Below are 17,176 nucleotides of genomic sequence, written 5' to 3' on the forward strand. Positions count from 1 at the left end.
AAGTCTGAAAAGACTTAGTATCAGAGCCCCATCCTAAGATGATGACTCACAGGAGAGGGAGGGGAGCTTTTCCTTCAGGCCTGGGTGGCGGCAGCCCAGGTGCTTCAGGCCGTCACTCGGGAACTTGGATGCAGCTGTCTTTCAGGGTAACCCAAAGGGACCAGATCCCGAGGGGCAGTAGGCTTCTGGGCTGTCCCCTCCTCCTACATCAGTTCAGTAAGATCCCTTTGAAGGGATGCTGTGTCGCAGGCTCCAAGAGCCAGGCTCATCCCTGAGATGCGGAGGGTGGCCTGGGCTCAGGCAGCACTCGGAGGATCTCCTGAGTGGTGACCGTGGACAGTGGAGAGGGAGAGTCCTTGAGAGCCACCGAGAGATGTGGCTGCCCTGCCTTCCCAAGAGGGGCTATGGGTCATTCCCCATACTCACCTGCCCCACCCACCCTCACCTGGCCCCTAACCTCACCTCCCCTACCCTGCATCTGTACCAGCCTCTGGACCTCACCTGCCCTGTACCCTCACCTCCTCAACTCACCTGACCCTGCACCCTCACCTGTCTCCCGCCTTCACCTGGCCCTTCACTCTCACCTGCCCCCCACCCTCACCTGCCCTTTACCCCATACCTGGCCTTCTTCCCTTGGGGAAGGGGTTGTAAGGGGTGGCCCGCACACCGGCTGTCCTGGCGCTCTGCAGAGAAAACAAGATGTGAGGGCCACATTCCAAGTCTAGCTTGAGTCCTAGAAAGTGGAGAAGAAGACAGTGATGTCTTGGGCAGGCCCCTGTGGTCCTGGGTGCCTTCTTGGCTGTCAGCGGGGCCTTCCTGGGAGCTCCAGTCTAGTGATGCACACACAGCTGGGTCCCCCTGGTGGGTTCACTGATGAGACCTGAAATCCGAGGCAGCAAGAGCTCTTCCAGAGGCCGTTGTCCCAATTGCTCTGGCATACTCGGGTGGGCTTACTCGGGTGGGCAAATCCCCACACCAGTATTGGGATTTGACTTTCAGGTTAAACTCAGGAACTGTGGCCTCTGCTCTCCTGCCAGAGCTCTCCAGTCAGTACCCAGGGGTCTCCACCAGTTCCAGGGGGCCTCAGCCAATGCCTGGGGGTCTCTGCCAGTGCCCGGGACCTGCAACCAGTGCCTGGGAGTCTCTGCCAGTGCCTGTGGGTCTCCGCCAGTGCCTAGGGGTCTCTACCAGTGCCAGGGGTCTCCAGCCAGTGCCCGGGGGTCTCCCAGTGCCCAGGGGTTTCCAGCCAGTGTCTGGGGGGGTCTCTGCCAGTGCTCGGGGGTCTCCAGCCAGTGTCTGAGGGTCTCTGCCAGTGCTCGGGGGTCTCCAGCCAGTGTCTGGGGGTTTCTGCCAGTGCTCGGGGGTCTCCACCAATGCCTGTAGTCTCCGCCAGTGCCCACGGATCTCTGCCAGTGCCTGGGGGCCTCCGCCAGTACCTGGGAGTCTCTGCCAGTACCTGGGGTCTCTGCCAGTACCTGGGGCCTCTGCCAGTACCTGGGGCCTCTGCCAGTGCCTGGGGCCTCCGCCAGTGCCTGGGGTCTCTGCCACTGCTCACGCGTCTGTTTCTGTTTCTTTGTCTTACAGCCCTTTGTTTTGACCTCTCTGAGCCAAGCCCAAAACCCAGACAGGCAGCCCCACGACCTCAGCATCGACATCTACAGCCGGACGCTGTTCTGGACGTGTGAGGCCACCAACACCATCAATGTCCACAGGCTGAGCGGGGAAGCCATGGGGGTGGTGCTTCGTGGAGACCGAGACAAGCCCAGGGCCATCATTGTCAACGCTGAGAGAGGGTAGGAGGCCAACAGGCGGGTGGGCGGGGGTGCTGCGCCCCACCCAGGCACGCCCACCACGTCTTCTGTGCGGAGTGTCAGCCTCTCCCAGGCTGGGAGGATTTTCCACCCCAGTAATCCAGTGGGTGGCTTTCCAGGATCCCAAGAGCAAACACAAACTCGTTCGCAGCCCCTCCAGGGAAGCAGAAAGCCCCAAGGGCTGGAAGGGAGGGGTAGCTCTGCTGAGGGGTTTCGAGGCAGTGCTAGCCAACGGGAATTGATAGGGTTTGCACCATCTCTGTTAAACTTGAACCCTGTGCAGACATCCCTTTCATGGTATCCCAGCTGGGGCTGCCTGTTGACTGGCTCGTGTTCCACCACGGGGAGCTCCTGGGCTGCTTCCTCCCAGAGGCCCCCGACGCTCCCACCTGTGGGTTGTCAGAGCTTCTGGATGGTGTGAAGGCACTCAGGACCTGGAGGTCTCCAGAGGGAATCGCCAGGGGAAGAGGGAGACCGAAACCCATGTGACATGAACCTCAGGCTCCAAACTGAGCATGGGAAGGTTTGGGGACAGGAGCACAATGACCTGCTTCAGATAGCTGAGGGGCTGGCATGAAGACGGGAGCTTCAGCGAGCAAAGGTCTGGGAGCCCAGAGTTCAAGTCCTGACTCTGCCACTTACTGCCCATGTGACCTCGGGCGGGTGGCATAACCTCCTGGAGACTCAGTTTCCTCATTGGTAGGGGTGACAACGGCCACAGTAGTGCAGCCCCTGCCGCTCACAGGGGGCTCGGTGGGCGGAAGCCCTGGGTCTGTAAGGTGGCTGTGCAGGAGCCAGCGGAGCTGGACTCCCAAGGGCCAGGGCTTCTGGGTCCTTAGCAGCTGCGGGGCACCTGCATCCATCTCCCATGGCTGCTGTGGGAAATTACCACCAGTCGGGTGGCTGAGAGTAGTGGACATTTGTTCCCTCACAGTTCCCGAGGCCCGAGCTCAAGGTGTCATCAGGGTACCGCCCCCTCTGAAGGCTCTGGGGGAATCTCTGGACTTCCGGTGGCTCCAGGCATCCCTTGACTTGTGGTCATGTCACTCCAGCCTCTCCTTCTGATCGCACATGGCGTGGCTTCTGCGTCTTTTTTTTGAGACTGAGTCTCGCTCTGTCACCAGGCTGAAGTGCAGAGACACGATCTCGGCTCACTGCAACCTCTGCTCCTGGGTTCAGTCAATTCTCCTGCCTCGGCCTCCCAAGTAGCTGGGACTACTGGCATCCGCCACCACACCCAGCTAATTTTTGTATTTTCAGTAGAGACAGGGTTTCACCATGTTGGCCAGGATGGTCTCGATCTCTTGACCTCATGATTTGCCTGCCTCGGCCTCCCACCGTGCCCGGCTTCTTCTTTGTCTTTTAAGGACACTGCAGTTGGATTTGGGGCCCGTGCTCACCCTGTGTGGTCGTATCTTGATCCTTTGTGACATTTGTAAAGAACCTGTTTCCAAAGAAGCTCACATTCTGAGGTTCTGGGGTGGACGTGAATTTGGGGAAGATCGTTCAACCAGTACAGGACGTGACCTGTCAGCCTCGGGCAGCCCTGAGAGGCGGGAGCTTTCCACAGCGCGGCTGGGTGCCGTGGGCTCTGTGCCGGCTGAGGAGACGCCATCCTCACGCCCGTCCTTCACCCGCCACCCGCCTGCAGGTACCTGTACTTCACCAACATGCAGGACCGGGCAGCCAAGATTGAGCGCGCGGCCCTGGACGGCACTGAGCGGGAGGTCCTCTTCACCACCGGCCTCATCCGCCCCGTGGCCCTGGTGGTAGACAATGCGCTGGGCAAGCTGTTCTGGGCGGACGCGGACCTGAAGCGCATTGAGAGCTGCGATCTCTCAGGTATGCACCCCAGTAACGGCAGCAGCTGCCGTATTGTTCAGGGCCTGCCGTGGGCCCTGCGCTGCACCAGGGGCTTTGCGTGTAGCCTGTTTCATGCTCGAGCTGACAGCTCCGGGCTGGGGTTCTGAGTGAGCCCCACGTGGCAGAGGCGGGAGACAGTGAGCTCACAGAGAGTGAGCGAGCTGCTTCGGGCCCACGGCAGCGGGTGGAGCGGGACTCTGGCCTCGGCCCCAGCACCTGCGCAGGCAGCCGCTCTGCTCTGGGCCGGGTTAGGCCCCAAGAGGCTGGAGAGAAATGAGAGTCGGTGCTTAAGAGAGGAGGCTTGGTCCCCATGGCTCTTCCTGTTAACGATGGGGCAGGCTGGGGAGGGGAGCGGCCGTGCTTGCAGGGGCCAGTGATGGAGGCCCACCTTTGGGACCGACGGGCTTCATTCCGAGGCCAGCCCAGGTGGCTGCAGGGCTTTCTGAGGGCTTATCTTGGGTCGGCTGCTTCCAGGGACTTTGTTGCAGCCCTCCCCGTGCAGAGCACGGAATCCCCCAGACCCCCGGCAGCCCTGTCAACCCCTGTCCTCCGAAGCCGAGTGGGGGGTGGGCGCTGGAGGGCCGCACTGCTCAGGGGGTCCTCGTCCGCTTGCAGGGGCCAACCGCCTGACCCTGGAGGACGCCAACATCGTGCAGCCTCTGGGCCTGACCGTGCTTGGCAAGCACCTCTACTGGATCGACCGCCAGCAGCAGATGATCGAGCGCGTGGAGAAGACCACCGGGGACAAGCGGACTCGCGTCCAGGGCCGCGTCACCCACCTCACGGGCATCCACGCGGTGGAGGAAGTCAGCCTGGAGGAGTTCTGTACGTGAGGGCTGGCAGCGGGGTGGGCAGGAGGAGGCCGGAGGCCGGTGCCAGAGCTCCTGTGGCCTCAGCCGGGTGGTGGGCTCCGTCAGAAGCCGAACGTTGCCCGCTAGGGCTTAGCGAGACGTCTGGATGCCCCGAGGCCTCTGAGGTTTTCTTTTGCTTCGGAACAAATTACCACAAACAGCACTTTAAGACAACACCAACTCTTTTTTTTTTTTTTTGAGTCAGGATCTGGCTCTGCTGCTCAGGCTGGAGTGCAGTGGCTCAAACACAGTTACTGCAGCCTTGACCTTAATTAAGCAAACCTCCTGCCTCAGCCTCCCAGGTAGCTGGGACCACAGGTACGAACCACCACATCCAGCTAATTTTTTTGGTAGAGATGGGGTTTCCCAATGATGCCTAGGCTGATCTTGAACTCCTGGGCTCAAGCAATCCGCCTGCCATGGCCTCCCAAAGTGCTGGGATTACAGGTGTGAGCTACTGGCCTGACAACACCCTGGATTGTCTCTCTGTTCTGTAGAGCAAAAGTCCAGGCACAGTGTGGCTCACCTGGGTTCCCTGCTTGGTCTCATGCAGCCAGAATCAAGATGTCAGCAAGGCTGGGCCTTCAGTGGAGGCTCGGTGGAGAAATCGGCTTTCTTGCTCACTCAGCGGGTGGGGGTTGTGGGACTGAGGTTGTATTTTCTTTCTAGCTGTTGGTCGGGGACCACTCTCAACTCCCGGAGGCCACCCCGGGTCCTCAGCCCTGGCCCCTCTGCCTCAGCAGCGAAGGCTCCCTGCGTCAGTCCCTCCTGCACCTCAAGTGTCTCTGCCTCGCTCCTCTCTCACCAGCTGGGGAAGCTGCTCTGCTTCTAAAGGACCCTGTGACTCGGCCCAGCCACCTTTAGATTAGATTACCCTCTCCTTTGACAGACTCCAAGTCGGCTCATTAATAACCTTAATCACATCTGCAGAATCCCTTCTGTCAATAAGGTCATGATGCCGTGCTGGGGACTGGGGTGGGAAAATAGGATTTTCCCTAAATCCTATTTTTTGCTCTACAGAACAGAGACTTTTGCTCTACAGAACAGAGAGACGGTCCAGGGTGTTGTCAGGCCAGTAGCTCCCGCCTATAATCCCAGCACTTTGGGAGGCCGTGGCAGGTGGATTGCTTGAGCCCAGGAGTTCAAGATACATTTAGGATTCTGCCTGCCACTGCCTTGCTTTGCCCCAGGGCTTGAGGGAGGGGCCTCCACAGCTGGGACCACAGTTCCTTCCTCCCCTCCATGGTGACATCTGAGGATGACTTGAGACCAGCCTGGGCAACATGGTGAGAACCCATACCTACAAAAAAAAAAAAAAAAAACAAAAATGGACCAGGCTGGGTGCAGTAGCTTATTCCTGTAATTCCAGCACTTTGGGAGGCCAAGATGGGCAGATCACTTGAGGTTGGGAGTTCGAGACCAGCCTGGCCAACACAGTGAAACCGCGTCTCTACTAAAAATTCAAAAATTAACTGGGCACGGTGGCACGTGCCTATAGTCCCAGCTCCTGGGGAGGCTGAGGTGGGAGAATTACTTGAACCCAGGAGGTGGAGGTTATAGTGAACCAAGTTTGTGCCACTGCACTCCAGCCTTGGTGGCAGAGTGAGACTCCATCTCAAAAACAAAAAGCAAAAAAAAGGGCCAGGCATAGTGGTGACAAAGTGACCCTGTCTCAGAAAAACCAAACACCGAATTCTTGAGACTGAGGAGGGTCACTGTGATCTTTTTCTGGGTGGGATGGGGAGCAGAGTGTCTTCTGTCATTTCTTGCACCTGGGCGTGGTCAGCTGTCCCTCCAAACTGCCTCCTCCTCTTCCCGTTGTCAGGATGTTGGACACAGTTGGTTAACTGGATAGAATAACACCCGTTCCCAGGGACTTGATCCATTTGGTATTAATTTTATTTATTTTATTTTCTTTGAGATGGAGTTTCGCTTTTGTCACGCAGGCTGGAGTGCAATGGCTCGATCTTGGCTCACTGCAACCTCTGCCTCCTGGGTTCAAGCGATTCTCCTGCCTCAGCCTACCAAGTAGCTGGGATTACAGGTGCGCGCCACCATGTCCAGCTAATTTTTTTGTATTTTTAGTAAAGACAGGGTTTCGCCACGTTGCTCAGGCTGGTGTCAAACTCCTTACCTCTGGTGATCCACCCCTTGGCCTCCCAAAGTGCTAGGATTACAGGTGTGAGCCACTGCGCCTGGCACCATCTGCTATTTTAATTCTCATGTATATTAGTGTCCTATGGCTGCTGTAACAAATGACCACAAAGTTGACAGCTTAAAGCAACAGAAATGGATTCTCCCACCATGCTGGAGACCAGAAGCTCTCTGGAGGCTGCAGGAAGGATCTGTGTGTTGGCCCTTTCAGTGTTGTGGGTGCAGGCGTTCCACGCTTGTGGATGCCCACCCCCTGCCTCTGCCCATCTTCCTGTGGCCATCTCCTTTGCCGCTGCATCTTTACCTCGTCTTTGTGTCTGTGTTGCCTCTTATAGGGACACTTGTCGTTGGCTTTAGGGCCCACCCAAATCATCCAAGATGACCTCATCTTGAGATCCTTAACCTGCAAAGACCCTTTTTCCAAAACAAGGCTATGCTCATAGATTCCAGGCCTTAAGACGTGGGTGTATCTTTCTGGAGGGCACCATCCAACCCCTCACACAATGAAAGAAGGGAGGAGGGCCAGGTGCGGTGATCCACGCCTGTATTCCCAGCACTTTAGGGGGCTGAAGTGGGAGGATCGCGTGAGCCCAGAGTTCGAGAGCAGCCTAGGCAATGTGTTGAGACCCTGTTTCTACAAAAAGTAAAAAAAAAAAAAAAAAAAAAAGCCAGGCATGGTGGTATGTGCCTGCAGTCCCAGCTCCTCAGGACACTGAAGCAAGAGGATTGTTCGAGCTCAGGAGATCAAGGCTATAGTGAGCCATGATGGCACCACTGCCCCCCAGCCTGGGCTGCAGAGTGAGAGGCTGTCTCAAAGTAAGTAAATAAAGAGGAGGAGAGACAAGCAGGCAGTTGAGAGTGATGGTCATGGACACAGTGGGGACTGGTCCACAGTGCAGACAGGTTGGCCTGTGATGACGGGCAAGCTCTGTAACCGTTTCCAGCCTCCGCTTGTGTGTTAATGTCCATGTCAGTAGGAAGACTGTAGGCTGCCAAGAGGAATGAGGAGGAGGATTCCCCAGGGAGGCTGGACCTGCAGGAGGGCCAGTTCTCATGAGTTCTCATCTGGCACCTACCCTCAAGGCTGTGGTTCTGATGTGGGAGGCAGAGCCTGACCCCCCTTTGTCTTATTTTGTCCTTGCAGCAGCCCACCCATGTGCCCGTGACAATGGTGGCTGCTCCCACATCTGTATTGCCAAGGGTGATGGGACACCACGGTGCTCATGCCCAGTCCACCTCGTGCTCCTGCAGAACCTGCTGACCTGTGGAGGTAGGTGTGACCTGGGTGCTCTCTTTTGGGATGATGGACAAGTATCTGATTCTCTGCCTGCTACGTTGCTGCCTGGCACCTTTTTAAATCACAGTCTGTGGCATCCAGTTTCCAAAGCTGATTGTCTCTTCCTTTGCCCTCCTTTCTTTTTCAGTATGTGCAGTCAGTGCTATGAATTTTCCTCTAAGTACTGTGTTTCCTGCATCTCACAAATGTTGTTATATTTTCATTTTCAGGTAGTTTGAATATTTTTACTCTTCTCCTGAGATGACATCTTTGTCTCATGCGTTATTTTGAAGTGTTGCTTACTTTCTAAAGAGTTGGGGCTTTTCCAGCTGTCTCTCTGCTACAGATTTCCAATTTAATTCCACTGTAGTCTCAGAGATTATTTTATATGATTTCTCTGCTTTTAAATGTGTTAGGTGTATTTTATCACCCAGCATCATGTGGTCTCTCTTGGCGAATGTTCCGTGTACTCTTGAAAAGAATGTGGATTCTGCCGTTTTTGGGTGGAGTGTTCTAGAAATATCAGTTGGATCCAGTTGATTGATAGTGCTCATCAGGTTGTCTGTATCCTTCCTTCCTGACCGCCTGCTTGAGCTGTCAGTTATTGACAGGAATGTGAAGTCTCCAACTCTAATAGTGGATTTGTTGATTTCTCCTAGTAGTTCTTTTTCCCTCCTTCTACCGTGGATTCTCTTCTGCCCCAGGGCTTCGAGGCGGTGGTGGGGGGAGAGCAAAGAACGTGGGCTTTAGGGCCAAAGAGGCCAGGGTTCCGATCCTGGCTCTGCCCCTTCCCAGTTGAATGACCCTGGCTGGCGCCTGGCCGTCTCTCAGCCTCTACTCTGTGAAATTGAGAGTACGTACCTAGCAGGCTATCATGGGCATTAAGTAACAGGGCACTCCACCTGGACTCTGACACCTGATGCACAGGAACGCCAGCTGCTGTGTCGTGGGTGTGGCAGTGGTAATAAAGGGACCGTCTGTATCATCACCACCGTGAAACCTGCCTGTCCAGGGCTTTCTGTCCGATGCCCCCCTGCTTCCAGGAGGCCTTGGATCCTGCCGGCTCTGTGCTCTGCTCAGCTCCCCTTCTCCTGTGGGAGCTCCTAGAGGCTCCGCTTCATCCTACACACAGCAGACAGCAGCACGGGCAGGCACTGCATGTAAGTGCTGGTTGTTTTTCTTTCTTTTTTCTTTCTCTTTTCTCGAGATGGAGTCTCGCTTTGTTGCCCAAGCTGGAGTGCAATGGCACAATCTTGGCTCACTGCAGCTCCACCTTCTGGGTTCAAGCGATTCTCCTGCCTCAGCCTCCCAAGTAGCTGGGACTACAGTGCCCAGCTAAATTTTTGTAACTTTTAGTAGAGACAGGTTTCACCATGTTGGCCAGGCTGGTCTTGAACTCCTGACCTAGGGTGATGCACCTGCTTTGGCCTCCCAAAGTGCTGGGACTGCAGGCGTGAGCCACCACACCCAGAGTGCTGGTTCTTTTTAGCAGCTTGTCTTGCTCCTGGAGAGACTGGCCATGGCCCAGGAGCTTGGGGTGCTGCCTCACACCTCGAGTTTGGCCATGAGCAGAGGGGATCTTTTGTGACTGTCCCCTCCAGAGCTTCCTGGCAGCTTTGCTCCAAGTTCCAGCCCAAAAGCTGAGGTGGATCTGCAACCCAAGGGTGTCGGTGCGCCTCCCACGGATGCCCGAGCTGCCGTGGCTGAGAGATGGGGCTGTCAGAACAGTGCACCCACCACAGCCTTGGGCCTCCATGCCAGAGGCCATGCCCGTCTGTCCACTGCCCCTAGCCTGGGCTCCACGTCCTCCGTGCAGGCTGGGCATGCAGCAGCTCTCAGGGTACAGCAGAGTCCCAGGGGGCTGGGGACACACGGACACAGATGCAGGCCACTGGCACAGAGAGGCCAGAGGAGCCCTTGGCTTCAAGGAAGCCCCCATTTCCTACGGCTTCTCCCTCCTGCTTCATGCAGAAAAATCACAGAAAACAGAAATTGGCCTCAGGAGGGGGATGCTGGGAAATCAGCCCAGGCCTTACTGAAAGCTGAGCAAAGCTCCTGCCAGGCTGAAATCTGATCAAGGAAAAAGCATCGAGCTGTCACACTGCATCCAAGCCTTTGGATGTTTGGAACCCCCAGGCCTGCCCTGTAACTGCTGGGCTCACCCGGGTGACAGGGACTGTGGCACAGGGCTGGCCTCATTTTGAGATGGAGCCTCCCAGCTTGGGGACTTGAGGCCCCTTCCTCATGGCTCAAGAGATGTATATTTACTGCACAGATGCTTGTTATTCTCTGGTGGCCACTTCGGGGAGATCACAGAAGGACAGGGCTCACTGAGGTCTCAGACATGGACCTTTTGATAGTGGCAGGAGCCAGGCTGGACAAGGGGCAGCCAGAGTCGCCTCAGCAATGGCACCACCCCTGCCGCTCAGCCCTTCCCTGAGCTGGGCGCACCCCCGGCCCTGGCCCCAGTGTCCCAGTTACAACTCTCAGGAGCTTGCAGCGCACAGAGGCTGCTTCTGATTGGGAGAAGAGGTTGGAGGCTTTGGGAGGCCGAGGGGCTGCTCAGTTCCACAGCTGCTGAGGGAGGCTTGCGCTCCATCTCAGGCCTGCCCTGCCCTCACCCTCCAGCCACCAGCTCCCTGTCTCCCCCGGGGCCAGGCACCGCTTGCAGACATCTGTCATTGGCTCCTCTCACTGCGTGGGCCGACCGTGGCCAAGCGCAGCAGGAACAGCAGCTTCCTTTTATTTCTCTCGTCTTTGATCAGGCCCCCTCCCCTGTGCCACAGTCCCTGTCACCCGGGTAAGCCCAGCAGTAACGGGGCAGGCCCGGGGATTCCAAACATTCAAAGGCTTGGATGCAGCATGACAGCTTGAAACCGGTGCTTTTTCCTTGATCGGATTTCAGCTTGGCGCGGGGGCTTTGCTCAGCTTTCAGAGAGGCCTGGACTGATTCCCCAGCACCCGACTCCTGAGGCCAGCCTCTGTTTTCTGTGATTTTCTGCACAAAGTGGGAGGGAGGAGTCCCAGGAAATGGGGGCTGCCTCGAAGCCGAGGGCTCCTCTGACCCCTCGGTGCCAGTGCCCCGCGTCGGCGTCTGTCTGTGTTGTGTCCCCAGCCCCTGGGACTCTGCTGTTCCCTGAGCACTGCTGTGTGCCCAGCCCGCACTGAGGACCTGGAGCCCCGAGGGGCAGGATGGCCTCCCACCCTCTGATGATCCTCCACTGGACAGCCTCCCCCTCCTCCGCCTCACTGCCCTCTCCCGGGGTGTCCTCGGCCCTCCTGCCTGCGCTTTGTCCCATCTTCTGCAGGCGCCTGGGATGTGCTGACCGCTCCTCCGCTGGCTCCCGCCTTGTTGTGGACACACTGGCCACCACAGAGGCATGACCCTGCTTCTCTGGCAGCCCCATACCCACCGCAGGTGTTGCTGCCAACCCCCTGCCTGCCTTCTCCCGCTCTGGTTCCGAGGAGGGCGCAGTGGGCACTCGGGTGTGGCTGAGCAGGTGTGTGTTGGGTGGTGAAGGGCTGCTTGCTCCAGTCAGGGCCACACTTCCCGCCCGGGCGTTGCTGCTGTATTCGGTGCGGCGCCTGCTACCCATCGCCAGTCAGCCCCCTTTCCCTTCTGCGTTGAAAAACAGACGGATGCGCGTCTTCTTGCAGTAAATGTGTTTTCTCCCCCCCTTTCTTCTGGGCTGGGGCTGGAGGCGGGGCGGCGCCCAGGAGCCGCATCAGTGGAGGATGCGTGGGTGCAGCGCCCGCACAGCAGGAATGCGGAGCCGGTTCCAGTCCGTCTCCACTTCCGCCTGGGAGCCCGGACACGCTGCTGCCTGGGTTTTGCTGGGTGGGGCTGCGTGTGATGCTCTCCTCTGTCCCTTCCCCAGAGCCGCCCACCTGCTCCCCTGACCAGTTTGCGTGTGCCACCGGCGAGATCGACTGCATCCCCGGGGCCTGGCGCTGCGACGGCTTTCCCGAGTGCGACGACCAGAGTGACGAGGAGGGCTGCCCCGTGTGCTCCGCCGCCCAGTTCCCGTGCGCCCGGGGCCAGTGCGTGGACCTGCGGCTGCGCTGCGATGGCGAGGCCGACTGTCAGGACCGCTCGGACGAGGCCGACTGTGACGGTGAGGATCTCCCCGCCAAGACCCCGGCCCTGCCCTCTGGGATAAGGAGCCTGGGGCTACCTCCAGCCTCAGAGGAGGTGGGAATCTGAAAAACCTTGGCTTAGAGGGAGTTCACCAAGTCTGTCTTTTAGGCCCAACAAGGAAAGCTCTGCAGCCCCACCCATCCTGTCCCACCGGGCAGTATGGCTCCAAGGCCGACCGTGAGGGTCTGTCTCAGCTTCCTGCGTTAGCTCAGGAGTTTCACAGAAACCTGAGGCACGTTTGGTGGTGGTTATGCTGGAGACCTGGACCCCTGGGGCAGGGCAGGTGGTGGGCTGCAGATGCCCCCGGCTCACACCGCAGTAAATCCCTCCTGAACACAGGGCTGTCTCTACTGAGCAGTCTGTGGGGTCGTGCTTAAGCCCGAGTGGTTTCTATCAGCTGTAGAATCAGGAGTTACAAAGAGATTTGCTCAGGCATCCTGGGCCCTCACTGACCAGCAGGATCTCCCTTTAGATCTTGATAATGAGACACATCTTTTCAGGGCCCCCTCTTGAGTTTTCCTTTTTTTTTTTTTTTAAGACAGAGTCTTGCTCTGTCACCCAAGCTAGAGTGCCCTGGTGCAATCTCGGCTCACTACAAACTCTTCCTCTGGGGTTCAAGTGATTGTCCTGCCTCAGCCTCCCGAGTCGTGGGATTACAGGCACGCACCACCATGCCCGGTTGATTTTTGTGTTTTTAGTAGAGACGGGGATTCACCATGTCGGCCAGGCTGGTCTCGAACTCCTGATTCAGGCAGGAAGGGAGCTGAGTTCAGATAGGAAGTAGGAATGAGTCAGTAAGTCTGGGTACATGGCCACACCTTCACTGCCAAGAGACCTGGGCTGAGAGCTCTTCTCTTGTGGCTGCAGCAGGGAGAGAAGTCTGCGGGGGGACAAAGGAGGCTTCCTCAAGGGACTCCCTGTGTGCTTTGGCACCTTCATGCCAGGTCAGGCTTGGGGCCTGAAGGCAGTGGTGGGGGTCACTGAGGGTCACCTCCTCTGCTGGGCAGGTGATCACTTTCCTCAGCCTCCCAAAGTGCTCAGATTACAGGCGTGAGCCACCGCACCCGGCCTGAGTTTTCCTTTTGTAAATGACCTGCTTGGTTGGTGGCCTGCCACGTCTCGTCAGCGTCTCCGGCCCAGGACTGCCGAGGACCTGTCAATGCCCTGCCTCTCCCAAAGCCACCGCTCTGTCGGGTAACACAGATGGGGTCTGGCCACTGTCCTATGTCCTCATTCACAAGGAGCGGACATTTCGTAGAAGATGAGGGCCTGGGAGTAGCCTCCGGCATGTTTTTCTATAAAGGCGCAGTGGCTAAGGCCTTCTAGCTCACTGACTGAGAATTTGATGGAGTCTAAACTCAGGGCCCAGGGGCCAAATCCAGCCCGCCACCTAGTTTTGTAGGTAAAGTTTTCTTGGGGCACCGCCCCGCCCATTCAGTCCTTTATATCATGTCTCTGACTGCTTTCATGCCAAAGGCAGGAGAGCCAAGTGGTTATGCTGGAGACCTCCGGCCTTCGAATCCCCGGTCCTCATGTCTGGCCCTTGACAGGGCTTCCCCAGCCCTGCCCTGCACCCTGGCCTGGCACCTGCTGTTCGGGATTTCAGCTCACAGGAGCCTCGGTTAGGAATTTTCGCTGTGTTTGTCCATTTTTCTTTGCTATGAAGGAGTACGTGAGGCCGGTGGGTTAGGAAGGAAAGAGTCTGGCTCGTGTTCTGCAGGCAGTATCCGCACGGCACCCACATCTGCGCGGCTTCTAGTGAGGCCTCAGGAAGCTTTGACTCTTGGTGGAAGGCGAAGCGGGAGCAGGTGCATCACATGGTGAGAGAGGGAGCAACAGAGAGAGAGAGAGGGAGAGAGAGACCAACAGCACCTCGCCCTCTTGTTCTCACCTTGAGAGGAGCTGCCAGGCTGCTTTAAGCAACCAGCTCCCATGTGAACCACAGTGAGAGCCCACTCGTTACCGCAGGGAGGGCACCAACCTGTTCCTGGGGCATCTGCTCCCATGACCCAAACACTGCCCACCAGGCCCTACCTCCGACTTGGGGGGTCACGTTTCATTTTATTTTATTTGTACTTGAGAAAGAATCTCACTCTGTCGCCCAGGCTGGAGTGCAGTGGCGCCACCATCTAGACTCACTGCAACCTCCACCTCCTGGGTTCAAGTGATTCTCCCGCCTCAGCCTCCCGAGTAGCTGGGATTACAGGCATGCACCACCACGCCTGGCTAATTTTTGTGTTTTTAGTAGAGGTGGGGTTTCACCATGTTGGCCAGGCTGGTCTCGAACTCCTGACCTGAAGCGATCCACCCACCTCAGCCTCTCAAAGTGCTGGGATTGCAGGCATGAGCCACCACGCCCGATGAGGGTCACATTTCAGTTGCGATTTGGAAGGGCAGATGTGGGAACCATCTGAGCCCCCTGGTCCCACTCCAGCTGCCCCTCCTGTATGCCCTGCGGTCCTGGTGGCAGGCCCTGGCTGCACTCTCCGTTTCAGAAGCTTGCTTCCCTTCTCGGTCACCAGAAAATCATGGCATCCATTATAAGGACGGGGTCCCTTTATCTCCTGTTCCCAGGGCGGAACCCCTGGGGCAGGGCAGGTGGGGAACTTAGCAAGCTCCCTGCGGCGGGCATGGCTATGGCTCCCTCCGGGTGGGCATCTGGGGAGGGGAGGAGGCAGCGGTCTGCACCCTGGCTTGCTGTTCCTCCCTGGCCAGAGGCCGTGGCTGCGCTGCTCCCGTGTGGGCTGGCTACACCTCCCGTGAGTTCTGCTCTCTCCCCTTCCTGCAAGCTCTGCTGGGCACCACTGCCCTCTCCGGCCCCCACTCTCAGGAGGCGAGACTCCTCACGGCAGGTCTTGTCCTTGGCACCACCCCCCAACCTGGTAGAGCCTTGGGCAGGGTCTATACTACTTGCATGGCTCGGACCGTCCCACAGTAGGCACCTGACAGATACCTCTTGGGAGTGGTGGCAGGAGGTGCGTTGAGGTCTCAGCCCTGGCAGTCCCTCCCCTACTTGGCATAGGCTTCACGACAGGGGTCCTCGAGGGAGGGTGGAGACTGCACTAGACCACTCCCCCGGTCCTAGAAAGGGTCCCATCTGTCTGCTCTCTTGTTTGGAGCCCAAAGGGTCCCATCTGTCTGCTCTCTGGTTGCTGGGCCCTGTGTGGCGGGCTGGGGGCCCCCCTCCAGCCTCTCTGAGTGTGCAGCCCCTCCTTGCAGCCATCTGCCTGCCCAACCAGTTCCGGTGTGCCAGCGGCCAGTGCGTCCTCATCAAGCAGCAGTGCGACTCCTTCCCCGACTGCATCGATGGCTCCGACGAGCTCATGTGTGGTGAGCCAGCCTCTGGCATGGGGCGGGGGCGTTGGGCTGGGTTCCCCCAGGAGCGCGGGGTCTAGGGGAGGAGACGTGCCTTCCCAGTGGGGCTGGGGCTTGTGTGAGAGACTCTGGTGGCTGGGAGGCTCCTTGCGGGGGGCAGAGAAGCCTTTCCCAGGGCAGTGGCCAGGAGGAGAGACTGTGAGCTGTGGGCTGGATGGCCGTGGAGTCCGCCTCGGTGGGTGGGGCTGACCATGTCCAGGTGCCTGCAGCACGCACCCACCCACCCACGGGACCTCGCCCAGCAGCGTCTGTCAGGCAGCAAGATTAGCCCTGAGGGCTGCAGTGGTCCTGCTCCCCGGCGACTTACTATCTGGCTAAGGAGCAGGGATGTTCACATATGCACGTGTGTCATGTGTACACACATGTACATGATACATCCCACATGCTCCTCAAGTAGCATGACCTGTGCAGTCATGGATATAGGACCTGGGAGTAGGAGGCCAAGGCAGTCAGGAAAGCTTCCTGGAAGTGGTGGCTCCTGAAAGGCTGTCTGATTCAGGCAGGAAGGGAGCTGAGTTCAGATATGAAGTAGGAATGAATCATTGAGTCTGGGGACATGGCCACACCTTCACTGCCATGAGCCCTGGGCTGGGAGCTCTTCTCTTCTGGGTGCAGCAGGGAGAGAAGTCTGTGGGGGGACAAAGGAGGCTTCCTCAAGGGACTCCCTGTGTGCTTTGGCACCTTCATGCCAGGTCAGGCTTGGGGCTTGAAGGCAGCGGTGGGGGTCACCGAGGGTCACCTCCTCTGCTGGGCAGGTTCCCTGTCTGACAGACCCGTGCCCAGGCCTCCAGCATGGCCGTGGGCCGCAGCTGTGGGGGCGCCGCTGATGCGCAGCCAGGCCTCGCACGGAGCGCGCACGCTTCCTCCCATTCCTCTGACATCCTGGACGCCCTCAGGATCGCCGGGCCGACCCTGTGGGAGAGGGAATGTGGCTTTTGCCAAAGCTGAGTCTGGAGCCTGGAAACTTCCTCCAGGGCAGCCTTGATAGTGGGGTGGGCACAAGGAGCCCACCCAGAGAGCCTGTGCCTCCTGTGGCCTGGGGGGTAACACCCGGGGCTGCCTGGCTTTGCATTCACCAGCATCACCTGGGCTGGCCAGGGCGCACTCCCTTCCGCCGCCACGGAGGGCCCCGGGGAAGGAGGGAATGCCAGGCTGCCTTGGCAGGGATGTGTTGAGGGCTGTGGGGAGTTGGACAGGGGCCAGGGTCGGAGTTGGCGGGGGAGAAGGGGCGTCGGCTGTACAGGCTGAAGGGCCGCGTTGCCCTGAACTTGTCCAGGCCCCCCAGGCCTAGGCTCCCAGCCCCCTGCTTTCTCCCCACCCTCCACCAGTGGCAGAGCCAGCCTCTTCAGGGTGCATAATGTTGGCCGCCTCTTTCTGTCTCTGGCAGAAATCAACAAGCCGCCCTCAGATGACACTGGAGCCCACAGCAGCGCCATCGGGCCTGTCATCGGCATCATCCTCTCCCTCTTTGTCATGGGTGGCATCTACTTTGTGTGCCAGCGCGTGGTGTGCCAGCGCTACGCAGGGGCCAACGGGCCCTTCCCGCACGAGTATGTCAGTGGGACACCGCACGTGCCCCTCAATTTCATAGCCCCGGGTGGTTCCCAGCATGGCCCCTTTACAGGTAAGACGCGGAGGAGGCAGGAGAGTCGTCTGGCCAGTTTTGGGGAGTGGATCAGGGACACGCTCTCTTGGGCCCTCTTGTGCG

General features: G+C 58.4%; 1 protein-coding gene across 2 annotated transcripts in view; it reads left to right on the plus strand.

The window, feature by feature from the left end:
* The window catches only part of LRP5 (LDL receptor related protein 5), a 135,465-nt gene that overhangs the window by 107,929 nt on the left and 10,360 nt on the right, over positions 1–17,176 (plus strand). For both annotated transcript variants that reach the window (XM_039471336.2, XM_010351921.3), the window contains exons 14-20: positions 1,585–1,793; positions 3,463–3,653; positions 4,290–4,499; positions 7,824–7,949; positions 11,834–12,070; positions 15,313–15,423; positions 16,856–17,092. In XM_039471336.2, coding sequence (XP_039327270.1) covers positions 1,585–1,793; positions 3,463–3,653; positions 4,290–4,499; positions 7,824–7,949; positions 11,834–12,070; positions 15,313–15,423; positions 16,856–17,092 — 1,321 coding nt within the window. The remainder of the gene's footprint in view (positions 1–1,584; positions 1,794–3,462; positions 3,654–4,289; positions 4,500–7,823; positions 7,950–11,833; positions 12,071–15,312; positions 15,424–16,855; positions 17,093–17,176) is intronic.

Source organism: Saimiri boliviensis, chromosome 6 (assembly GCF_048565385.1).
Source record: "Saimiri boliviensis isolate mSaiBol1 chromosome 6, mSaiBol1.pri, whole genome shotgun sequence".
NCBI lineage: Eukaryota > Metazoa > Chordata > Mammalia > Primates > Cebidae > Saimiri > Saimiri boliviensis.